The sequence below is a fragment of the Python bivittatus genome, unplaced genomic scaffold (assembly GCF_059951505.1).
Source record: "Python bivittatus isolate LINGU-HERP-01145 unplaced genomic scaffold, Pbiv_v1 ctg000960_np1212, whole genome shotgun sequence".
Taxonomy (NCBI): Eukaryota; Metazoa; Chordata; class Lepidosauria; order Squamata; family Pythonidae; genus Python; species Python bivittatus.
The window spans coordinates 16,188,941-16,214,534 of record NW_028277124.1 but is presented as its reverse complement, the minus strand read 5'-3'; the positions used below and the strand labels follow the sequence as shown (position 1 = coordinate 16,214,534).

The 25,594-nt window shown below is 38.8% G+C and overlaps 1 protein-coding gene across 1 annotated transcript; it reads left to right on the top strand.

The window, feature by feature from the left end:
* The first annotated feature begins 391 nt into the window (after window positions 1-391).
* Window positions 392-21,931, top strand: CCKAR (cholecystokinin A receptor). The gene is made up of 5 exons (XM_007426858.3): window positions 392-764; window positions 2,166-2,417; window positions 16,121-16,379; window positions 18,449-18,576; window positions 19,705-21,931. Exons 1-5 carry the CDS (start codon window positions 644-646, stop codon window positions 20,244-20,246), a joined length of 1,302 nt encoding a protein of 433 aa, XP_007426920.1. The 5' UTR covers window positions 392-643; the 3' UTR covers window positions 20,247-21,931.
* The last annotated feature ends 3,663 nt before the right edge of the window (window positions 21,932-25,594 follow it).

Sequence of the window (25,594 nt, the reverse complement as noted above, 5' to 3'; positions counted from 1 at the left end):
TGAGAAGCCTAAAAAGGTGTGCGTGTCTGCATGTGTAAGAGAAACGGACAGCAGATAAAAGGAACAGTACTTTTTAAAACCCTCAGGGAACACTATTGCCTCAAGCTGTTGTTTTATGCGCATCTTAAAGTCCAGCTGAACTCTGGGGACCACTTCTGATGAAACCTGTCTTGAAAGCAGCTGTCAAAATCTGATTTGTGGCTCTTCAAATTGTACTTGACTGATTGCCTCGTGGATGCAACCGGCTTGAGAAAATGTGAGGCGACCAAGAGCAATGGTGGAAGGGGTTAATTCTGTAATCATTCTCCAGTATGGTTATGATCCCCACAGCAGCCACAGTCAATAATAGGGAAGGGGTGGGTCTAGGAGGCAGGAAAAAGAGTTCTGCTGTGCACACATGCATTGCTTTCTGCAGTATCCAGATTTCTCAGGTCTTACTAGGAACAGTCATTCCCATGCTCCATAGAATACTTGGGACTTATCATTCCATATGGGTGGCTGCAGAACAGCTCTCTTGGACAACTGACCATCTGGGTGAAAACACCCCACTGCAGATTTTTGCCAAAGTCTCCTTTGCAAGAATGGATCCTTAGTGGCCAAATTATGCAGCCTGGCATAGAAACCCACCTCAGGAGAATGAAGGATGGATATCTTTAATGACAGCCTGATCGACCTCAGCTCCAATATTTCCGCCCTCCTGTGCGAACTCGGCTTAGAAAATTATACCATTTTCTGCATGAACCACTCTTCTCGGCCTTTTAAAGGTGGGTGCTATTTTAAAAATAAGAAGGAATGTACCGGTAGCTAATCTAAAGTAAACAGTTTGTGAAGCATTTTAAGTCAGGCTGTGTGAAAAGTGACATTTGTTGATCAAGAAAGGGAAAAAGAAGAAATGTGTTTTTATTTTCAAATTATAATTACTGGTGGTACTAGAAATGTTAAAAGTTGCACTGCAGGACTGAAAAGGTTCAAGAGAATTAAGTGAAAACATTCAAATAAACAGTCCGAGGGCTACTGCAGTTACTATAAAGGGTATATAGGACGAATTAACCACGCGTGTTAAAACATGCAATTATGTATTAGTCTCCTGCTGTCTAATGGAATCACAGAACTAGAAAAAAATTAAAACTTTATAACTTAGCAGTATCATGGTGCAATAAGCAGGAATAACGTTTTAGGAGCCTAGCAGACCAACCCCTTGAAAGAAAACATAGGGGGTGTTACAAAGAAAATGAGAAGCAAGCAAAGGAGCACATAGGCTGATCAAACTACTTTTTAGAGGGTAATGAAAGCAACCAGAGACGATCTGGGGTTTGCACTAGACTCCATATAAGATTACTGTCCCTTCTGTCATTGGCTTTACCAGAATTAAGATATCCTCCAGTTCTACTAACTTTAATCACAGTTTCTCAACCTTTGGGGCAAAGGTACAAAACTGAGAGCAAATATGAAATTTTCAATCTTTGCAAAATGGAAGGAAGGGAGAAATTTGCAGGAGAGAAGCATCAAGCAAGGAACAGGGTTAGTCCTTCCTCCGTTTACCATGCTTCCCTGTTTTTCGCATCACTGGCCTTGAGCTGACTGGCATACGTGTGCTTAGGATCTAACTGGGGAGAAATCAGTCGGATAAGTTGACCATCTTTCCTCCTGCTTATGACTTCTCCCCTGCAAATGTCATCTGTCCCTCTCACATCATTCTGTTTTGAGCCCCTGGCAAGCCCATGCTCAGTACCCATTACTGCCAAGGGTGTTGTTCCAGGCATAGTGAAGGAGGATGTTGCTCATGGGCTTGGAGAGAAGACGACATATGGCAGATGGACTGAGCTGGCCACAGGAAAAAAAAGGGGGTGGGGGTGGAGGTAAGGATGTGAGAAGTCCCGTTCCTTCAAGTAATTGTAGGAATCCCACTCTTAAGGGGGCATAAAGCAAGCTACCCGTGGTGGGGGCATTGCTTGCCCCACCAGTTCCTTTCCAGCTTTCGTGTCTCAGTGAGAAAAACTACCCCTCTTCAGATAAAAAGCAGAAATACTGGATGCCATATCCGCCACGCACATCATCCCCTGCATAGAAAGGAAAGGCTACCACCCGCTGGCATGACCACATGCATCTTGCGATTTTCCATGATGCTGCTTTTGAATCTGATTATTGTTCACTTTGGCTTGCAGAGTTGGACCAGACAGTTCGGATCCTCCTATATTCCCTGATTTTTTTACTCAGCGTCCTGGGAAATACCCTGGTTATCACGGTGCTGATCAGAAACAAAAGGATAAGGACAGTCACCAACTTATTCCTGCTGTCACTGGCCATCAGCGACCTCATGCTGTGCTTCTTCTGTATGCCCTTCACCCTTATCCCCAACCTCTTACAGGATTTCATTTTTGGCAGCACCCTCTGCAAAATTGCCAGCTACTTCATGGGTGAGTCTGCAGAATTGTTCTTGCCTCTTTAGGAATCACGTTCCACTCCGCAACTGTCCATCTTGACTTGTTGGCTAAATAAACGTGCCCGTCTTGTAACAGACTACTCACATGTCCAAGAGGGACCAGGCAATTCTTTATGTATTCTGTTCCCTTTCTATGGGCTTTTCTTCTAGCAAACCCAAAGGAAAGTGCACAGCTATCTCTCATTTTCCTCCAGAGCAACCCTGAGAAGTAGGTCATCAGTTATTTGAAAGAAAGATTTGTGGCTGATGGGGAATTTCAAGCTATGTCTCTCATACCCTGGTCTAACACTCTAACTCTACACCCCAAGAACACCTTTCTGTGCTTCCTATACACTCACATAACTGCGCATGGCAGAGAAGAACACCACTAATGTCCTAACTGACCTTCTGAGAAGTTTCCAAAGGACTCTGAGGTTCCCTGGAACATGGTTGGAAAATTACATCATTACCTGTAATGTATATCAGTATTTCCCAACCTGGGCAATAGTTGAAAATGTGCACTTCCAGGTCAACTCCCAGAATTCCCCAGTCAGTATGGCCATTGAGAGAATCTGGGAGTTGAAGTCCACACATCTGGAAGTTACCTAGTTAACACTAATTTAGATACTTGCATAAAAAAAAAAAAAAAACCAAGATTGCAACACTTCCAATCCTGTGTTGTACCTTGTCTGTTGTTATTGGCCCAAATATCCTATTTAGAAAACTAGTCAAGCTGTTCAAGAGCACTGAGGCAGTAATTCAGAGATTTAGGCTGGATGGCCTTGAATACCTTATCCAGTTCTCTACGGGTGGATTTTGCCCTTTGAAACACAGACACGCTGGAAATGCTATTATTACTAGACTTGGTATGGAGTGCTGCACATGGGTGAGCCAAGCTGTTGATATATATGTTACCTAGGAGTAAATCCCATTCAACTCAGTGGAACTTACTTACAAGCAGACAAACCTAAAATCAGGTTGTCCCTCACCTGATCTGTCAACTCATTTGGTGTTTTTTTTTTATTCTAAGCCTCATACATAGCTTTAGGTAGAGCTGTCACTGGACAAAACTTAGAAATGGAAAACCATAAATATTTCTAACTGACATGTTTATTGAGCATTTGTGAGTTTTCAAATACAATTGCACTGAAGCATTTATCTTCAGAAGAAAAAGTTGCCCTTGTTTAAGGTTACCAGATCTGGGCCACAAACATCTGGATAATCACTAGAGTTAGTTTTCTATTGTTTTCCTACCATCTAGGGGTCATCCAGATGTTTTCAGCCCACATGTGATAGCAAAATTGTTGTTTCTATTGCTGTTGAATTTTTATTACTGTACACTGTGTCTGGGAACCTATTTCTCCAAAACCATGCACAGTAATACCATAATTAAGCCAACAAAACTTTACAGAATTGTTGCAAACTTTCAGGTTTCAAATTTACTCCTAGTTCCAAAATCAATAACACTTTTTCCTCTCCTTTCTCCCTTCCAACTCCTTTCAAAAGTATTACCTGCTAGGTAAGAGTAAAGCTTGGAACTTTGCTATGTCAGTTGGCAAATGTTAGACTATTTTTCCCACAGCCAACATGACTGCAATTGCATTCTTCCAATGGGGCTTTCCAGACAGGAAAGGAATTCTGCACATTCTGAGAAATATTTTATTATTAAGATCATCATTGTAAGTTAGTTTCTTGGTGATGGGCCTGGAGTGGGTGGGGAATGTAGGATTTTTAACCATCAAACAATTTGGCAGCCCTGGAATGCAGGAAGCATTGTATCTTTAATCTGTGGATTTATTTTCTTACTTATTAGGAGAAAGTAATCTGGAAAGGGCTGAGAAAGTGTGAGAAAGATTATTGTAATGCAGGACAAGAGTAGAATATATATTATTTAAAAACTGTAGATGATCTTCAACGTTTCTCATTTAAGTTACCTTGCTTCCCCCCCCCCCTCCCCCTTTGGAAAGAAAGATCTAATGAACTAGAACAGGAGACAGACTAAACAGGTATGCAAACAGATTAATCAGGAAGGGAAGTACGGAGGAAGGACAATAGAAATTTGCCATTTATCTTGTCTACGGAGTCCATCAGCTTGTTGCATCTTCCATTTCCAGAAACTTGATTTTGATTTCGTTTTATTTATTTGCCAGCTTGGTTTGGCTTCAATACTATATGCACATAGATGAAAATTAATGTGTTGAATGTAAGGGTGACTTTCTTCAGAACATAACATACAATACAACACTGCATTGCCCAGCTGGAATCCTTAAGTGTGAATCCGTGAACCAAAATGGGGTTGCTTCTGTGCTAACACACATTGGATTGAGCTAGCCAGCTGTCCATTTACATTATTGAACTGACCATAAATTAAGTCATTGGCAAATAAATAACTGTTGCAACATAATATTTTATTGTTTTTAAAATATTCTACCAACTGCCAATATTTGGTTTTTGTTCTTGTTTTTACTGCCCACAGATGTATTGGGCATAATTTTTGTTAATCCGTCAAATCCTATCTAAGTAACCTTGTACATCCTATCCAAGTAATCTGGGTTACAATCCCATATGAGTTGTGAATTTAATCAGAGTTACTTACTTTTAAGTAGGATTGCACTATCAGGCATACTGCTAAAAAGTAAAGGTAAAATTATGGGCTATATACTTCCTTCTATTATACTTCCATCAGAGATTAAAAAAATCAGGGTCACGTTATTGGCTGTGTGGTACATTTAGCCTGATTACTGAATTATCTGATTTCCTGAATTTGCACAATATACTAGACCCCAAACTTAGCCAACAGGGCTGAGTTCACCCAGCAAATGTCAGAAAGTTAACCCAAATCTAGTCTGCAAGTTGTAGAAAATGCATCTGCTTGTGTATTAAAAGTGTGGTGTAAATACAGCTCTTATATTTATACAATTCGGTCTGATAGAATGAGGATTGATTTAGTGGATCCATATGCTGATGATCACCAGTTTTATTATATCTTTTGACTCTGTCTTAAACACATCAGGCATACATTTTTGCCTGTGAAACATCCACTATTTCATAGCCCAATAACAAACAATATAAAAGAATTTAAAATGTAGGGGTAGGATTAATATAACCATTGTAGGACAGAGACCTACAAGATTCAGCAACCTTTCCTCTGCTCAAAGCTAAATAAACTGCCTCAGAGATCCAGCCCCTCCAAGAGATTGACAAGATGCCTTCTTGCATGGTTGCCACACAAATGTTGGCCACCTTATAAACGATTTCAGTTTTCTGATGACTCAGGAGCTATATAACGGTATGGACCCCATCCCAATTTTTGTATATGCCCAACATTCCATATGATAGACATTGCATTTCTTTGTCTCAAAAATAATTGCACTGTCTGTCTCAGCTCTCCATCAAATGGGCAGCAGGGCTGTGCATGCTGCAAATAACCACCTGCTAAAATCACCACCAGCAAAGCATTAACTCTGGAAGGAAAAGGCTCCCAATAAGAGAGAATTTCTGGAGCTGCACTGAAGTCTCTTTGCTAAACTGAGACCCCGAACTTGTCCTTAATCACTTCCTTGCTTTCTTTAAACTTAAAAAAGCCATACATTTCCCGGGGGGGGGGGGGGGGGATGTCAAAGACAGAATTTTTCCATTAGAGCTGTCCTCATCTGTCTTTCAAACTACCTCTCAGAATAAATAAGGTTAGCACAGCTGGTGAGAAAAATCAGCTTTAACTGATTTTAGATTAAAACAGTATCTTCATATTCTGGCCTCTAGTGTCACCAATCCTGTTTTTAAACACACAGTGCCATTAGAGACAGCCGGTACTGTAAGAATTTAAACTGAACAATCTCTAAAGGTCTATAATCTTTAAGGGAGCACACTAAAGCACCATCAAGCAGCTGTGTGACCACCATAGCTTCAAACACTTTTTGTACTACGGGGACAATTTGTCCACTGTCTGTCCAGAATACTTCAAGGTAGCAATACCAGCAGTTCTCAATGTGCTTTTCATATGTTCATTAAACTCCAAGGCCTTTGTTCAATCCAATTGCTATCTGTTTCCTGCCTATATATTTGGGGTCTCTCCTCAAGCTGATAACTAAGAATAAGAAGTTCTGCTCAGCAATCTGCTTCCTGTCAGATCATCACCATAATGGAGAGAGAGGAGGTTATACATCTGAGAAAGGCAAAAACTAGAGCTAAAGTTTTATTTTCCTTATTCTTATTAAGCTAAAACTTCGGTCCCTCAAATTGGTGGCCATTTTCAGGGTAGACCTAAGGAAGTCTTCCCTTTGAGATCTACATATCCATAATGGACATATAAAAATTGCAACAACAAATGTAATGAAGGTCACTGAAAGCTTAGATGACTTTAAAAGGAGAAATAACACAAATTCAGAAAGTTCAGGACCTCCAATAGCTTTTTGATACGATCATTCAGTGACCCCTCCAGGTTCAGGAGCAGTTACGTTCTGATGGAGAGCAGAAGGAGGTCTATCTTCTTCATACCCTCTTTAGAATCTTTCCAAAGATCACTCCTGGGAGAAGCATATTAGATTAGGACATTTGGTCCTCCTGAGCAATGTCTCACGAATAGGGAATCTGGGAATTCTCCAGATGTTACTGGGCACTGTTCCTAGAGATTAAGCTGAGTTAATCTGGAGCCCAGTTACACTTGTCTTGTTTGTCTGTGTGGTTTGGAGGAAAGAATCAGCTTCTTCTGTTACAATGGAGGAACTATCAGTGTATCTGGGACATTGAGTAAATTTGCCTATTCTGTGGGCAGGGGTTCAAAAGTGCCAGGATTTTGGCCATGCCCATGCAGTCAAAGCCCCATCCCTTTTTAATGTGAGTTGCACATTATTTTGACAGCCTGTGGGGTTTTGGAATATGGAAGGCAAGAGACTTTTGATGCTTGTCTGTCGTTCTCCCCCAACCTAATTTGCTTCACAGTCGTGTTGAAGCGACAGTGGCATTTTGAGCTCCTCAGCAAAAGGGCACCAAAGAAATGTAACTAATAAATAGCAGGTGGACATGCTGTGAAGCACCACTCAGATTAAAAAAAAATAACAGGGAGGAACTGGCTACATAATTTGATACCTGACAAGCAGAAAAGTAGAGGGCTTTTGCAGAAAGAAAGACTGCTTAGTTAGAATGAGCAACAAATGGTGTTTTACCCTAGTAAAATCAATGACAGCCCCAAATTCAGCAGATATTCCTTCAACCTATTCATTTCCTAGACAAAATTGGAATATTCTACTAGGCAAAGTGAAGTTTAGCTCCAAGCAGTCTTACCAGCTCCAGATTTCTACTTTTTCAAGCAACAGGAGGTTTTTCAGATTCAGAGCTTTTTAGAGGTCGGTTTCTTTGTGCCAGAGACTTATAATGCGCTTATAATCTTCTTTATAATATATGTTTAATTACAAATCTGTAAGCTAATGGGAGGGGAGGAATTCACAGGCAAGCTTCTCAAACAGTGCTGGAAAAGTTGAGTTTCTTTCAAAAGCAAATGGTGTGCGTTCCTCATGATACAGTTACAAACACTGAAATATCTCAGCTTCCTGCCTTGATTCTAGCTTAGATTCTAAGAATTCTAACCTATCTCAGCTTAATTGCCAGATGCTAGCTTAACCTTCTCACCAAGATAAGAAGCTTCGTGAAGCCTACCTTTCAAATTCAGTGTACCCCACCAACCTAGTTCTCAATAATGGTCAACAGAGGCTGCAAGGAAGCTTGGAAGTGAAGCACAAACCTGGCGCAATTTTTTTATTAGTCCAATATCTCATATTGGAAGTCGACCACATCTGAACAAGATTGCTTTCTGTTTTCCAATGCTTCTTAAAAATCAGTGCCTTTGGAAGAAGCAGGATTTTTAGCCAGTAAACTGCAACAGCATTAGCAACAGGTGGGGAAAAGATCACATCTTCACACTCAATAACACTCTCCTTTCTTATGTCTTAATGACACTGAGAATTCAGGTACACCTTGAGAAGGTCTAACACATGTTTTATGCTAAACTACAGCCCTCAAGATTAAAGTTGTATGAACATTCACCTATTTACCCAACATTCAAAAGAGACAGTAAGAAAGCTAAGAAGGAAACAAAAAGACCAGAACACACATCTACAAGCAAACAACCAAGCTCAGAGAGCACTAAGGAGTCCACAATATATTTTTCATTGTAACTGAACAGTATCTGGTTGTGTCCCATTGTAGTCTAGTGTGGAAAAGGACAGGACCGATTTAACAAAATGAATCAATAAAATATGGAATATATTTTCCAGAAGTCTTCATGCATGATCAAAGTAAATTAATGGGCATGCTTTGATTTAAGAAGAGAGCCAGTTCATGCTTACTCAAAGCAAATGTTCATTTTTGAGTACATGGGCATATGATGTGATGGCAATGAACTTTAAACTACAACAACAACACTTGCTCATTTCCACAATAAATGTACACAATAAGTTATATGCAAATATACTTGCAGCAAAGGCACCAATAAGAACCAAATTAACCACAATGCTGAACTCATTACTTGCCAGAGTTTTTTTTTTTTTCCAAACAATGAGTTTGAGTTTTATGTTATTTTGAATCTGTTCTTTTGCTTTAAGGTATTTACGATCCTTAAAGATCAAAGTAAACTCCACTGAGTCATTTAGAAAGAAAAGTATCAAAATCTTAATCATAATGGAAGAAGAAAGGATCGATTTCTACAGCCCACCACAGTCTTCATGTTTCTGGTCCCTTTAAAACTCAAGACATAACCTTCGCATGGCTATATTCCTCTCCAGGCAGTGTCTAAGTGTAGAAAAATAGTCGCTCATCACATGGCTGTGGTTGCCATCTTGACTTTTTTGCCCCTGATGGATTTGCAGAACTTGCTCCCCTTTCAGTCAAGCAGGCTGATCCGGAAGATGGGTGCTATCAGACGTTAAAATGTTACAGCATGGGAATGGAGTCAGAGCATTTCTAGATTCCTCCTTTTTCTTTTTCCATATAAGAAATAAAAGAGGCATGGGACAGTTGATTGTGGAATCTCTCGCTTGAAATTGTGGCCAGTGTCTTTTTACTGGGAGGAGAAGAGCCACAGAAAAAGGCCTTATGCCTGATGAATCAGTTGACTATCAGTGCCCTGGCTCTTAATGCCTTTCATTTTGGCTTAAATATAGTTATTTCATATTAAGCTACTGGGACAGCAATCTTCTGTTATAGGCTTGGAAGATGTTTTGATTTCAGCTAATATTCAGTTTTGAAGAATCTGTGCAGGAGAGTGGAAGTTTGATTGATGCCTAATAAGGGGTCTTTCTTAAACCATGAAAGACCTACTCAAACTGAAAATACGTTTTATTTTTTCCATTCAAAAAATTCATACAATTCAACTGCACTTGTTTTATTCTGAATATTAGCTCAGTTTATGTTTCTAGGATTGCAAGGGTAATAAACTTAAAGGTGTTTCAGTTGCATGTGACTGTGGCATAAGATTAAAGACATTGCAATAGAGTCATATAAACGTAAACAGATTTTGTATATGAAGGCTTCCGCATTAACAGATATGCCTCTGTAGTTATGGCCTAATTTTTAAGGTCCCTGTTTAATTTTTATCTTTCCTGATTGGAAGTGAGGAAATGCATTTATCTTAGGCAAGGAATGAACACTGATTTTCTTTTCAAACATAGTCAAACTTGCAGACCCATGTAAGTCAAAATAAGCAAGGCTCAGATCTCACCACGGTCTTCTACACTCCACGAATATGTTCAACATCAGGAGACTGATTTGAAAAACGGCATTCTCATGAGTTAACTTTATATTCTACAATATAAAGTTGAAAGTGCCATTCCTACTAGAAAGACTGAAAAATTAAGGGATTTTTTCTTTGTATTGTGCATCAACATGTAACATGTAGGATTTCTAAATAGTTGCTGTCTGAGCTTATTATAAAGAGAATATGTTTCATCAATGTAAGAAAAAAAATAGATGGAATCACTTTCTGGGAAAAAGTTGTACCTGAAATTAAAAAATGTATATTGTATCTGTACTGTACACGAGGATCCCATGTTCCTGAAAAACTGTAATAAAAACCAAAAGGCAAAGTCCATTTTCAAAAAAATGGGAAATACTTTTGATGATACAATCAATGAATCAGTGGGGCATAAAAATGACAGTCAACAACTTAGAATTAATTGCAGATATAAAATCCAAAGAACAACAAAAGACTTTTTTTTTCTTGATGATTACCATCATAAAGGCATTTCAAGGGAATATATCAATATGGCATTTACTTCAGCATCAAAACTTTTTAGAATTTATAATATAGGAGGAGATATATAATTTCTAAGAGTTATAGTCACAAATGGCATGTTCTCGGCCTCAACACTTTGACTGTCATTTAAATTTTATGTCTTCGAATGTGGTATGTCAACATGGTAAATTATACTTTTTCCTACATCTATATTTGCTAAACAAAACTTTTTTCTTTAATTAATGACACTGGAAAGAAAAATGGTATCTCTTATGACAGTAATGTAAGAGACAAATTTTTGCTCATTAATCAAAACATAAATTAGGGGAATTTTTATAAACTTTTATCTCACATCTGAGAACAAGAAAAATGAATGTCAATATGTTCTAGGCATCTGTTATTAGATATTGGACATCTGGATTGTGTAATATTTGATTTGATGATGGTTATCTAATTTTGTTAAGCCTTTGAATAAATATTAGTCTGGTGATTTTCTAGATAACTCATTTTAAGAGAGCCCTACATAGACAAAAAATGTGAAATTATACAGAGATGGTGCCTTAACCTCAAAGAAAAGGAAGTTAAAAAAAAGTTTCCCAAAGAAATATATCAGTCTTTTCAGGGACAATTGCTGGTTATAAACCTAGAATAATCATAATGAATCTCTACAAGATTCCTTCTTTGAAAGGCATTCTAATGTTCTGCTAGATACAGAATTTTGCAAACCTGCATCAAAAAGTTATAGAGGTTAGTCAGGCCACCTGTTTACAAGCATCAGCAGTCAGGGAAAGTGATGTCATGCCTCCCATCATGTCAACACAACACAATTTGTGTCATCTGCATGATGATGTCATGATGCACTTCCTTTCTTATAAAAAGGTTATATTAAAACTTCATTTAATGTTGAAGGCCATTTACTAACTTTTCTAGAGCATTCATATGAAAAAGTGGTATCTTAATCTCAGCTTTTTCTGTACCATAAATCAGGAATAACGTCATCCTTTAATGAACCAGATGATCAGGAACTTTGGTAACACATTCCTTGTTTCCAATTCTCTCTCTCTCTGTCCCCTAAATGTCAAGGTTCATTCACTTACTTTGTTCCAACAAATTACACATTCAAGATCTGTGTGCAAGCACTATAAGTTCAGCATTCTAAACATAACTTATTTACCCCAATGAGACAAGAGTTGACAACAGTTTAGCTAAACAATAGTTCTTGATTGTCTGAAGTGGCCACACCCACTAACAGGTTCATTACAGAACATTCCAGGAGCATCTGCAATTGGGGAGAATCAAAAGAATCATGATGCAACTGTGTGATCAAAGCCCTGCACCTTTTTAACATGCATCACATACATAAAAAGAGGATATAGCTTTGATTGCCTGTTGTACCACCATCTTGACTTTTTTGACCTTCCATCAACACCGTTAGAATCTTCCTTAATTCAGCTTAGGTATGATGGAATAGTGCATAGTGAGAAACTGTATTCAAAGGTGGCTACGTTGCACTTCGATGCCATTCCACTTGAATTGGATACTGGATTTGGTGATACAAATTTGAACTGAATTAGAAAAAATAAAAAGCTTTTCCTGTTTTTAATTTAGTTTACATTTTTATTAATCTTGGCTTCTTTAGAATTTAAGGATTCATATAGGAAGTCTAGAATTTTTTTCCAAATTTTATTGCCTGATTATTCTTGGTTTCCCCTTTCCTTGTTCCGAGATGCATTATCCGATTAATTCATCATAGGCAGCTACTATCAGTGAGGTTCTGAATAGAATGAAAGCCAATACAGCTATAACCATTCTTATAAAATACATGGGCAGTAATCATACTAACTGCATCTAATTAATTTTAATTAAAGCAAATGTAGACTTTGTGATGGCTATTACTACTTTTTTAGAGTATAGTCCAGTCCTTGGTACTCCTTCCTTCAAAAAAGTTATCCATCCTTGGCATATAACAATCCCATATCCCTAGTAATTCAGTAGTCCACCAAATAAATATTTTAATTCATTTCTATCTTATGAAATTTATAATTGCCTCTATCAATCCAAAGACCTCAGCCCAGTAAATTAGTTGGGGAGAGACTTTCCAAAGAGAAAGGTGGGGAAATTCAATTTCGTCAACAAAACTAATACCTCAAAAATCTCAAAAATTCAGCATGGCTAAGTTTAAATTCCTTTGATGTCAAGGAACTGAAAGGATTTGTTCAGTTAGCTACTCACCAAATGACAGGCAGTTCCTGAAAACAGACAGATGAGTTTTAATACACTTGATGTCATAGATCTCTCTGAGCCATCAGTGTATAATCTGTCAATAACCTAGTGGTCCCAGCAGAGCATTATCTACCCCATAATCATACATTCAAAAGACAAGACCAAAACCTCATGTGGAAAATGATGGAGTGTGAGGCTGAATTCAAAGCCTTGAATTGAAGGAGCAGATCTTCCATTTTTCATCCCATTCTTAATCTGTCTCTATAACATCTTAACATGGGTAAACCTAACTATCGTTGTCTGTGATCCAGAACTGTAGCCATAATTGAATCTGATCAATTCTGTCAAACTGACATCTTTCTGGCTGGTTTGGGGGTCTTCAGTAAAACCTGACATTATTCTACTTATTCTTTTGAGGTGATATTACTTGAAAAGACAAATTATTCCACAATGAAATAAGAAACAAGATTAAACTTCTAAGTGATGTGTGATAATTTGATGGAGACAATAATAAATGCATAGTCTGTTTAATTTTCCTGTTTTAGTTTAGCTTAGTTTAGTTTAGACTTGGTTTTCCTGCTTCAGCTCTGGAGTCTTCTTTCTTAACCCCCTTTTCTGTAAGAATCTTTCCTGTATGTAGGGAGAAAAAGAAGGCATCCCAATCAACAGATCTCAGGAAATAATTTCTGTTGTTGATTGCTTATTTGTTTTAGGGACGAGATTTGCTGGAATAGTCTTTGCATTAACCTATTAACTTCAAAAGACATTACAGCTATCTTTGATTTCTGAATTAGTTTCCACAAATTCTGGGGATGTAATTTGGTATTATCAGCCAAATAGCTGATCTATCCTATTATTAAAGACTCGATGAAAATTCACTCTCTGCTTCCCCACAACCATTTTTACAACAGTCATTAAGTGAATCACGTGGTTGTTAAGCGAATCCAGCTTCCCCCAATGGATGTTTTTTGCAGAATTCCCTTAATGACCACATTTCGCTTAACGGACACATAATTCCCTTAACAACCACATGATTCACTTAACGACTGCAGTGGTTTGCTTAATGACCATCGTAAAAAAGGTTGCAAATCACGATCATGTGACTGCGGGGGGGGTGCAATGGTTTGCAACAATCATAAGTACAGGTCATAAACCACTTTTTCCAAGGCTGTCGTAACTTCAAACCATCATTAAACAAATGGTTGTTAAGTGAGGACTACCTGTACTTATTGGAGAGGGGGAAAGGGAATATCATTCTGCTGTAAATTGGACATTGTATCCAACCCATCCTTCGCTACCTTTGAACCGTGTGCCACAAGGTGCCAATTTTTAAAACATTGATGGGAGTTATAATCTAAAACACCAAGTTGCCCACCTCTGTTTAAGCCCTTCCTCCACCAAATAGGTTCCCTTTCCTATGATACATGAGAAACCAGTTTTCCTTGGAAGAATACCCAATTTCAGATATAACTTCCTTATTTCATCCTCAACTGTTTACAAAGCTATCTAATCTATCACAATGGACCGGCTGAAACTATTTTGGGAAGGCTTTTTTGTTGGCCATTAGAGTTTCCAATTCTCTTTGTGTCCTAAGAACCTGGGAATTGTAAGTCAACATCTATCCACTTTTGATTCCCTTCACATCTATAGCTAGCTGTGCCCAAAGTTGGTAATGAAAATATAATGCTTTGATCAGCACATTATATGAATAAGCACTGTTGTTTTCCCTTGGAGAGAAATTTGTTGTAGGAAAAGGACTGAAGTTGTTTAAAAAAATAAGGGGCTCCATTCCTAAAATAGATTAATGATCCAGTTGCTGTTGATCACAAGCCATGAAAGGAATGTTCAGGGGATCCATTAGCAAAGCAGGTATCTCTGCAGACTTCCAAATTTTCCATGACTAAGGTTTGTTTCTGATTAATCAAAAAATCTTTGGTCTCTATAATTGGTTCCTTCACTTTTTTTTGTGCTACTTAAAAAGTACCAAATTTATTGAATATACATGTCAAATTTCCCCCGATCAAAAGAGTGATAGGAGATATAATTCTACTTCCATAGGACTTTTGCATATATGGTAAAAACCAAAGAGAAGACATTTCTCTTTATGGCTTTGTAACCACCTGTTTCTCTCTGAAAGAGGAAACATATCAAAGTCTTATGTTCTTCTCACCTGGATTCCTATGGTGGTTTTCTACTTTTTTGTGATACTTTGTTACCTAAATATCAAACATAAAACTTGTGTAGCATTCTATAGCTGCACACATAATTGACACACTTGAAGTCAACATTCTTCCTATATTAGCACACAGTCCCATATTTTATAGAATAAAAATTAATCATACCCATGCAGTGATGGAGAGGTGAAGGGTTTGTAACACCACAGTCATATGGAGATGGATGGATGGATGGATTTGTATGATGTTGAACAACCTACATTTTATTTGTCTCAGCAGGAGATATCAACTGACCAACCTTTCCTGGGCTTTAATGCTAAGTAGATCAGTCCTGGTTAATACTTGGATGGGAGGTTGTTAGGAAGACGAGGACTATAGGCTACACTTGGCAATTGTAGAAAAAACACGTCTTGGAAGAAAAGAAGGGCCCACCACTTCCATCCTCTCCATGACTCAAATATGACTTTTTACCCTTTTTTATTGAAAACACAATTCTTCATATATCTGAAATATGGAGAGCAAATAGACTTCACTGATCTGAGTTCATATCCATGTTGAAGGTTCTTTGCCAGGATGTATAATTCCTATTCCTCACAAATAGAAACCCCCCTGTGCTACATTGTGAGGACTGGTAAACTATGACTACCTTATACTTCCTCGTGGCTCGGTATATACCAGGAAACATTCTGAAATTGCATTTCAACGCAAACGCTGCAAAGGCTCTATCCTTGAGGAACATGGTGAAGATACTAACATGACATCAGTGGTGGCTCTGGAGCCTATTACAAAGTACAAACCCTACCACAGTCCGGATGTTGCTAAACTACAGCCACAGAAGCCTCAGCCAGCCCAGGAAAGGATGTTGGGAACTGTAGTGCAGCAGAATCTGGAGCTCTACCACAGGTTCCTATCCATGCCATAAAACCAGAGTGGCTCATTCACCAAATTTATCTAAGGCTGGCTGGCTGTTGGTGGACACATCAACTGCTGCATTGGCTTCTTCTGTCTTGGTTATCAAAATGAGACTAGTAATTCTCCTCTTCTCTTTCCTACCCACCTTGCCCTCCCACCTAGGTGTCTCAGTGAGCGTATCAACTTTCAGCCTGGTTGCAATCTCTCTTGAGAGATACAGCGCCATTTGCAAACCACTGCAGTCTCGGGTCTGGCAGACCAAATCCCATGCCTTGAAGGTAATTGCCGTCACGTGGTGTCTGTCTTTTGCCATCATGACGCCATACCCAATTTACAGCAAGCTGGTCCCTTCTGCACTTCCTAACAGCACTGCGTCTAAGTGTCGTATTCATTGGCCAAGCAAAGTGATGGAGCAGTCTTGGTAAGAATGGACCGATTGGTCCTTGTTTTTTTTTTAATGGCATTTATTTTAATCTACCAAATTATGGAAAGCCCAGTGATTTCTTGCTCAGTGATTTCTTATTTCGGTGGAACAAAATAAGTACCATTGGAACTAGTTACAATAGTAATTGATGTCTTTTTTTAAAATAAGAACTGTATTAAGTTGTAAAATTAACTGTATTAAGTTATAAAAAGCATAAAAAGCAGAACTAATAATCAAGGAGAAAAGTAGAGAACAAGAGAGTTATAAATACACAAGTGATGGAAAATAAAGGAAAAGACAAAAAATACAAAAAGAATAACTTCCAACTTCTTATACAGCAGATGTAGATAAATCATAGAATAACCTCTTACTCTAAAACTGCTTAACATACATATTTTGTATAACCTATTAATTTAACTAATCATCAAATCCATATATCATAATTTCATTTTTGCTGTCTACTGCAAAAAGTCCAAAAGGGGCTTCCAACTGGCATTAGTCAATGTTTTTTCTCTAAGCAAAGCTGTCAATTTTGCCATCTCAGCTAACCCCATCAGCTTCACCATCCATTTTTCCATTGTGGGTAATGTCGAGTCTTTCCATCTTTGAGCATATAAAAGTCTAGCTGCAGTTATCATATATACAAAAGTAATTGTTGTCTTGATTACAAGGTTAACTCTAAAATTATAGAACGGTAAGTTGCAGATGTAGTAATCAATTGAGTCTCTTTCATCCCTCTCTTGTTCTAACGGTTGGTGCGTCCATATTACCCTCCCTACTTACTATGGACAATGGATACATTCTTCCCATATGTCAACCCAACTATCGACCCCAGGATCAAGTCATTATTCACAGGCTGGACATGGTTGCCTTGTAAGAAATGGAGAGAAATTTCATTCCCAAAAGATTCAGATACAAAAGCATCGATCAATCAAACCTAAACTTGCCAGTCTGAAGACCCACATAGTCCAGGAAATAAAAACTGAGCAATCAGTCAGGAGCAAGAACATTTCCCTCTCTCTCAGATTTTTTTTTTTTTTTTTAAAGGACAGAGGACTATCTTTTAAACTTATTTGTCTTTCACCTCAAGAAGAGAGGACATCCTTTCCTAGACTGGGCCCCACCATCTCAACCAAGAGGAGAGAAAAGGGTCTTCTCTATGCAAATTAGTGTCCTTTTCATTGATTTACATGATAGACTGATATGGGTGTTTCTTTGTATCTTTAGTCCAATTTTGTCCTAAACTCCACCTGGTTCTAGATTTTTTTGACTGTTTCCCCGTTGATTGTGATTTCAAGTTAGCTTAGAGAAAGACAATGATGATCAATCTCCCATTATCTGCAACTGGGTCAAATTGCTCTAATTTGTGGGAAACATTAGTTAGTTTACACTGCAGAGGTACATATTCCCTGTCTATTGCTTTGGGAGCCTGAAGTCTAGAAAGCAAACTGCATGTCCAAGATCTCCTCTCTTGCATGCATAAGATTGATTGAGTTGCCAACTGGTTCAGAAAAGGAGCTGGTGTCTTAGTTTGTGCTTTTAAAGGCTCAGTAATGTTGAAGATGGAAGAAATATTGTTATCCCCCCAACCATTGTAGGTGATTGAAAACTTTGACCAACACCGTTCACTTTTCACATGTTTAAAGCTATATTTGCAGTGAGTTGGCCCTATTAGTTCATCTTTCAATTTCTTTAAAACTATTATCTGTCTTCAAGTCCAGAGACTTGAAAACAGTGAAAATGTACTTGACCAGCTCATAAAACAAATATCAACTGTGGTGAAATGGAGGTATGTTATGAAAGTTCAGTCATGATTCCCCATCCAGTCTCAAATTCAGATTCAGTTTAGAGCAGATTTTTTGAAATCTAACAAGCAATATCTGAGATCCCTACCATTATCTTCTTTCCCATTATGAACAGTAATTGCTACACTCATTTTTTTAAAAAAAATATATAGTACAGTGGTGGTAGAGGCAGAACAAAATGCTGAGAATCAGCTTTGCTGAAGGGCAGGTAAGAAAATGTGATTTTTCTACTGATCTAAATCTTGCTTGTGGCTTTTCCAGGTACATTTTCCAGCTCCTCATCCTTTTCCTTATCCCAGGGATTGTAATGATGATAGCGTATGGATTAATCTCCTTGGAGCTGTATAGAGGGATAAAATTTGATGCGAGCCACAGGAAACTTTCTCGAGGTAATCTTGAAGACTGAACCAGTACATTTTCTTTCTGTCTTAATAGCTTGACATGTACAAACATGATAAGTGAAATATATATTTTTATCAATGCTAAGATTGGAATCTTGCAGATGCTTCCAGTTTACTGTCAAGAGTAAAAAATAATCATTGACAAGCAAGAATGATTGCTTTTATTCTTAACATACACTATTATCTAGCTAGATATATGTATGGTTTTCAAACTCCTTTGCATGCGCAGAGACAAAACCTTACCAATGACATTATAACTATGTTCAAACAGCAATAACTGAATCATTAAAAATAAAAGCAATAGATTCTTCTTGTTCCCTTTTAACCATGTGTTTCTATTCCAGTTGCTCTTGGCTGGCCTTGACTGATTTGAAAAAATCTAAGCAGGGCAGGATCAAACCTAGTTAGCATTTAGACCAGAGATCACAAGGAAATTTCAGGACTCTCTGCTAACTGGTAGTTGAAAAACCATTCTGGAAGGAGGCAGTGTCAAAACATTTCCAGACTGTTCCAAGGAAAGAATACAGATCTGTCCATGAAATTACCAGGAATGGAGTGTGACTCAAGGAGACATTGCATCATCATCATCAATTAAATTTATATGCCACCTATCTCCCAATGACTGGGCAGTTTTAATATTTCAGCTGGGACAAGAGAGATGAGTTAAAGTTTCCAGATGGAGCACAGATGTCAGTTTGTTGCGGGGGGGGGGGAGCCTAAGAGCAGGATGTCCAAAACATCAGGATGGCAGTCGCACCACCTGATCAAAGGCCCATCCATTTTTGCATGCTTTGCATGCCATCTATGTGATCAAGGAGCAGGGTTTTAATTGCACAATCACAGCCATCATCTGGACTTTTTTTTTTTTTTTTTACCTCCCCCTCCCCTTCACAGAGGCCCTTGCTTAAGAGTCCTAAGGCTTGTTAAAGATTAACACAAAAGCTTTCCTGGATCATCCATTCAGTTCACCCCAAGAGAATGGCATTTTAGCTAACCCCAGTTGTGAGGGAGGCAGGGAAGTTCTAGGAAGGGCGGGTTGGGGTTGGAAGCCAAGAGGCCAAATTGTTCTGAATGCTAATCAGTGTTAATGCCATTGTTCCTGCTCTCCACGTGCAGAAAGGAAAACTAGTGTCAGCAGCAGTGTCAGATACGAAGATGGGGATGGCTACTACTTAAAGAAGAACAAGAAACAGCAAGAGATACCCCTTCGCCAACTTTCAGCCACCAGCTCCTGCAGCAACAGCCAGAAGATTGACCGCCCAAGGAGCAGCTCATCCACAGCTAACTTGATGGCCAAGAAGTTAGTGATCCGAATGCTGATTGTGATTGTGATCTTGTTCTTCATTTGCTGGACTCCCATCTTCAGCGTCAACACCTGGCGGGCCTTTGACACCACCTCAGCTCACCTCCTCCTTTCGGGAGCTCCCATCTCGTTCATTCATTTGCTCTCTTACACCTCTGCCTGCGTGAATCCGATTGTCTACTGCTTCATGAACAAACGCTTCCGCGTGGGTTTTCTAGCAACCTTCACTTGCTGTACCAAGCAACACCTTCCGGCAGTCCGAGCAGAGATGGGAGAGGATGAGGAAGGAAAGACGACCAGAGCATCTCTTTCCAGGTATTCTTACACCCACATGAATATGGCAGTTCCTCCATGATTTGGGGAAGGGGAGAAGAATATTGCAAACATTTCAACTCCTGCCATCACCTTCATGCGTCAAACCTGTCTAAACTGGTTTGGTACTTCTGCAAAGGCAGGTGGGGTTGATAGGAGTGGGAGATGAACAGCATATTCATTGATCAAAGGTCTCCCATCAGACAGGGAAGGATTCTGGCTTTTAATCTCAATGGTCCTAAATGTATCTCAGGTAGAAACAGTGAGGTTCACCATGAAATTCAGTGCAACTTATCCACACACGTACACTGCAAAAAAGTTAGTAACAAACATGGCAAATGTTCTTCAAAGATAGGGTAGATTTTTTTTTTTTGGTCCCTTCCCTTTTGAAAAATTCTTTGTACAGTTGTAGGATTCTTCGAAGACCATTTCATAAATCCAGAGTTGTATTGTCATAATCTGTGACAAAATATCTATAAGAGGAAGGTCAAAATTTATCCATGGTTTTCTCTCCTAATTAATTTTGCTGCTGGGCTTCAGTGCCTTCAAATTAACTGTACTGAAGATGAGGGAAGACAAAGTTAAAAAATGGAACAGTTGATTGGGAAGGTAAAGAGTTTTATGTTTGGGAAATGAACAATTAAGCCCCCAAGTACCTCACTATAGCTCCATTTTTCTATGATAATTTAATGTAGCTTTGATTCAGAGTTTGGTGGAACAAGGAACTGATTTGACTGTAATTTTTGATCATGATCTCCACCCAGGAAAACAACATGAGACCTTCTAGGTCAGCTCAAGGCTTGGCTTACCCCAGAACCTTTGTCATTTAAATGCTTTGCTTCCAGAGAAGCCACCCTCTGTACACAAAAGTAATACCTCTGCCTTTGGTATTCATGCACCAACAACCAGTATTCAGACACACTGCCTATGGATAGGAAGGCTAGCGTAGCTGAGAGCTGTTGATATTCCTTTCTTCTAAATGTGTGCTGGACTGCAACTGTCATGGCCTTTAGGCATACGTGGGGGGATTCAAAGAGCTGCAGCACCAACACAACTACTGGGAGTAAAATGAGGCTGAAGCACTGCTTAAACAGCTCATCACAAGTTTTCAACTCTGCTCATAACAACAACATCATCTATATTTCCCCCAAGAATCCCATCGGTCAAATAGAACAGGTAGATCAATTCACTGAAAATTGTATTTTTCTGGGTTTTCAAAAAACACTCCTTTACCTGGGAATTTGAACTTGGAAACTGTTAATAGAGAGGTCCATATACTGAACACATCTGCTTTCCTTCCAGCCATTTTAAAATCATGTCCATGCTAGGTGTGAAACTATCAGGACTATATTCTTTCAGAAACTTCTAGCTCATTTCCTGATCTCCCTTCAAGTGGGCAGAATTTTTTTTTTTTTAAGTCCTGATTTGGAAGGAACTTCTCACGTGCAGAACCCCACTTTGGTTTGCTCTCCTCACAGCTGGAGGCAGGTAACTTCACAGGCTGACCGTAATGGAAACCAACATCAGAAGGCAGCGTGGAGTCCTATGTTATAGATCTGGCAGAATTCAGGCTGTCAGGACACCAAGCATGCTCACTTTTTTTTTCTTATTTCTAAAATCTGCATCCTTCCTTTCTGCCTAAATGGCATTCAAAGCAGCTATCAATAACCCTAAACCAGTGTTGTCCAAACTTGGCCACTTTAAGATGAGTGGACTTCAACTCCCAGAATTCCCCAGCCAGCATGGCTGGCTGGGGAATTCTGGGAGTTGAAGTCCACTTATCTTAAAGTGGCCAAGTTTGGACAACACTGCCCTAAACCATAAACACAAACTGTTTCTTCCCTGATGATTCATAGGGTCTTCCAACGTCACACAACCACCAAGGAGTCTATTCTCATTCCATCATCCAAGGATGATTGGATGGCACTAGAAAAAGTTATATATCATTAGTGAGCAAATGGCCACAGTTAAACTCAGCTCTTCACCATTAATTTCAGCTCCTCAGAAGGCCTCGACTCAACTCCTTTCCTAAAAGGAGAGGCTGAGCATGTTCCAGAACTTTGTAGAAGACCCTTTTTCTTTGGTGGGAATCCAAGGGACCAGTGTAAACTAATCTGGTCAGAACCAGTAGTGAAAAATTGTTAATATCCAATGTCACAAATTATGCTGGGGTGGCACCCAAACCTGGCCTAATCATGCTCTGGCAACATAATCTCCCCGTGTCCCCACAATATTGTCTTCTCCTCATCTCCAGTTCACGAATGGGACAGGCTCAAATCATCTTAGCTATATTGGTGTTAAAATAGCATTTCTCCTCCGATTCCAACTCTGCCCATCCATTAGGGCACTGCAGTAACTGGAAACCAACGGGGACAGTACATTTAATGTCCTACAAAGTCAAGTATGTGACACTCAGGCAGCAGTGAAAGATTCAGAGTCTAGAAATCAAGCAAGAGCCAAGTCACAGGTGTGCTGAAAGCTTGGATGCTCCAGATATAGCATCAACCCAATCAAGCTAGGCATCCTGACAAAGAGCTGGGCAAAAGGACTACTCACAAGTAATATCTTTCTCCTGAATAAGGGTTAGGGTTAACTCTTGGGGAGCAGGGAGGTCCATAGTACTTCCTCTGGATGAAACAGGCTAAGAATTTCTTGAAGCTTTGTTTTGTCTTCAGAGGACATAAGTCTTAGATTCCAGTACTGGGATCTTCCCCCAGATTTTTGTGAGATTCACTACCATTTTTACTGTCCACATGACATTCTATTTGGCACCCAACCCCTTTTTTTTGGGGGGGGGAGTGCTAATTGTTGTAATTATTCTTTTATTTTTATTTATTCCATAATTTATCTGGAAAAAATCATGATCAGCCATATTAAAGGCAGAATAAACCAACAGGAGAGGAAGATGAAGATGGGAGTAATTACAGATGCCAAAGAAGGACATGAGAAATTAAGGATGCAGCTAACAGTTTAGGAGATCTGATAGGAACTGAGCAAATTCAAGATATAAAGGATCCTGGATTGGCCAATGCAAGGGACAACATAGGCAGCTGATGAAGGAAAGGCAGGAGAAGTAGAAGAAAGAATGGGAATGGGGGACATTATAGAACATATAACTTATTTTAGAGAAAGGGAGCTAGAGAAAATTATTCCTTTGGGGCTTTTGGTGATTTGAGAATTCATTCCACAAGACTGGATCCCAGCTGAACAATATCTTTCCTCTTGAATTAAAGACAGGTGCTTTAATTCATCTCTACAAAATATTGATGAGAATCAAAGGTGGAGGTTTTTTTTCAGGTACTTAAAAATAAATCATAGCTATTTTGGTTCCCTAAGGGAGGAAAAAAATCTATAGCTAAGTGATATATTTATTAGCAAAGTACGTATTCCTTTGAGTTAAGTCCAACTTTTGGCAATTTTATGGATGGATACCTCTTAGAGTGATACAGAACTTCTTGTGAGATGTATTTTGCCTTTCCCATCTATCAGATTTCCAACTGGACTCTCATCCAAGAATAAACCAGGTCTGACCCTGCTTACTTTTCTAAGATCAGCCAAGACTGGATTTCAGTTTTCCCATTCCAGCAGAAATATCAATATGGGGAGATGAATTCCAAATAGATGGAATTGCCAATAAAACCAATTAAAACAAAGTTCACACAGATAAAAGAAAGTGTTTCTTTGCACACTTAATTAGGTTATTGAATTCACTACAAGATATTAACCCATTAATTGAAATGGAGCTTGACACTACAACCACTGTTAGACATCTAGCAAATTGGTTCAGATAAGCCATATCCCTAAAGTAGATCTGGGGAAAGCTAAAATGCTGGAAGGAAGAGGAAATGTCAGGCCACTGACTGGCTGAAAGAAATTAGCTAGATTCCTCAATTAGATCAGAGAACACATAGCTTTGATTATGTGAAGGAAATCAAATAAGGGTTACACAATAGAGGCTGTGAAAAGTTGAAACCAAGGTCTGGAAAGCAGTGAATACCATGGAAACTTCAGGATGTCTACTACTCTTAGTTGACTGACACATGTCAATATACATGTAAAGCAGATCATGGTTTGTGTTCCTGTTCCCCTGAATGATTATTTTCATTTATCCTCACTCTTCTGTGCTTTGGATATGTTGGGGAACTTATACCACCTTCTTTGTTTTCTTGAACAAGATGAAAAGGGCATTAAGTGATTTACACTAAATGTGTGTATGTGTTCTGTGTCTCCCTGCTGTTGAACATCCAGATGTACAGTATAACTGCATAATTTTAACATGTTATCTTTCATACTAATATGCCTACAAATACATTTATTAAAAAGATATTTTACCTTGCAGCATTACCTGTTTTCAGCATAAAAGCAGAGATCCTTGTTACTTATTTTCGTTACTGTGAAACAAGCGTAAAGGGGTAGAATCATACATTCTTAAAATTTGTAACTTCAATTTATCATACCCTTGAGATCATTCAAGGTAAAGTCTTCTCCAGGTTGAGCTCAACTCCTCGTGATGTAACAGATGCATCCTTGTGATTTTCCTACCAACAGTGTGGAAGTGGTTTCCCATTACTTTATTTTGGTGTGTTTTTCTATTTCCTCAAGCTTTGGGATTATCTGGTGATCTCCCATCCAAGTATTAATCATGCCTGATGCTGCTTAGCTTCCAAAGATAGTGAAAGTCAGATCAAAGTTTGCTACAAAGGAATGCCTACTTGTGTATACCTGTCCATGCACTGACACATAACAGAGCTGGGGCTGCAGAATTTAAACTGTAGGGAGAATGTATGCTTGTATATCCACATACTTCCTTTTGGACACGTCCTACTTACGAGATGAGGAAATGTCAGAGTGGGGTGAACGTTAGCATGTGAAGATTCTCCCGTTTCATATGCGTCCTGTATGCCTGAAAGGAGAGCGCATTTGATCTCCTGCGTGTTAATATCCCTTAATTAGTTATCTTTCACCATACTGTGCTGAACTATTATAGCCACCAATCTTCACTTTCATATTACACTGAAATGAAATTTCCGTCTGTAATGGGCATTGGCTGCTAGGCTTTCAAAAGGAGAAAGCACTTTTTAAGACGCAGATAGGCACCGATCAAATTATGTAAGCTTAGGTTTTGTAATTATTCAGCCCAGCTTCCTGGCTATTCCCATCTTCGCTTGGGTTTGATTTGACGCATGGAGCTCGCATGATCTTACTTGTGAGAGATTTTAACGGTAATCATTTAGAGAGCACTCTACAGGGTAATTAGTGGGAAAACACTGGACTCAACTCTAATGAGCTTTGTTTTTTCTTATGTTCTGTAACAAATAAAACCAAATGAATCTTGAATGTTGAAAGGCAGCAAAGTATCATGGCACACAGTTGATTGCAATGTACATCTAT

What these genes read in the sequence shown, in the direction of transcription:
- CCKAR (XM_007426858.3), top strand. Translation starts at nt 644, where the DNA reads ATGGATATCTTTAATGACAGCCTGATCGACCTCAGCTCCAATATTTCC. An exon ending in CTCTTCTCGGCCTTTTAAAG is followed by an intron (nt 765 to 2,165) that starts GTGGGTGCTATT and finishes TTTGGCTTGCAG; the next exon opens with AGTTGGACCAGACAGTTCGG. An exon ending in CCACAGGAAACTTTCTCGAG is followed by an intron (nt 18,577 to 19,704) that starts GTAATCTTGAAG and finishes CTCCACGTGCAG; the next exon opens with AAAGGAAAACTAGTGTCAGC.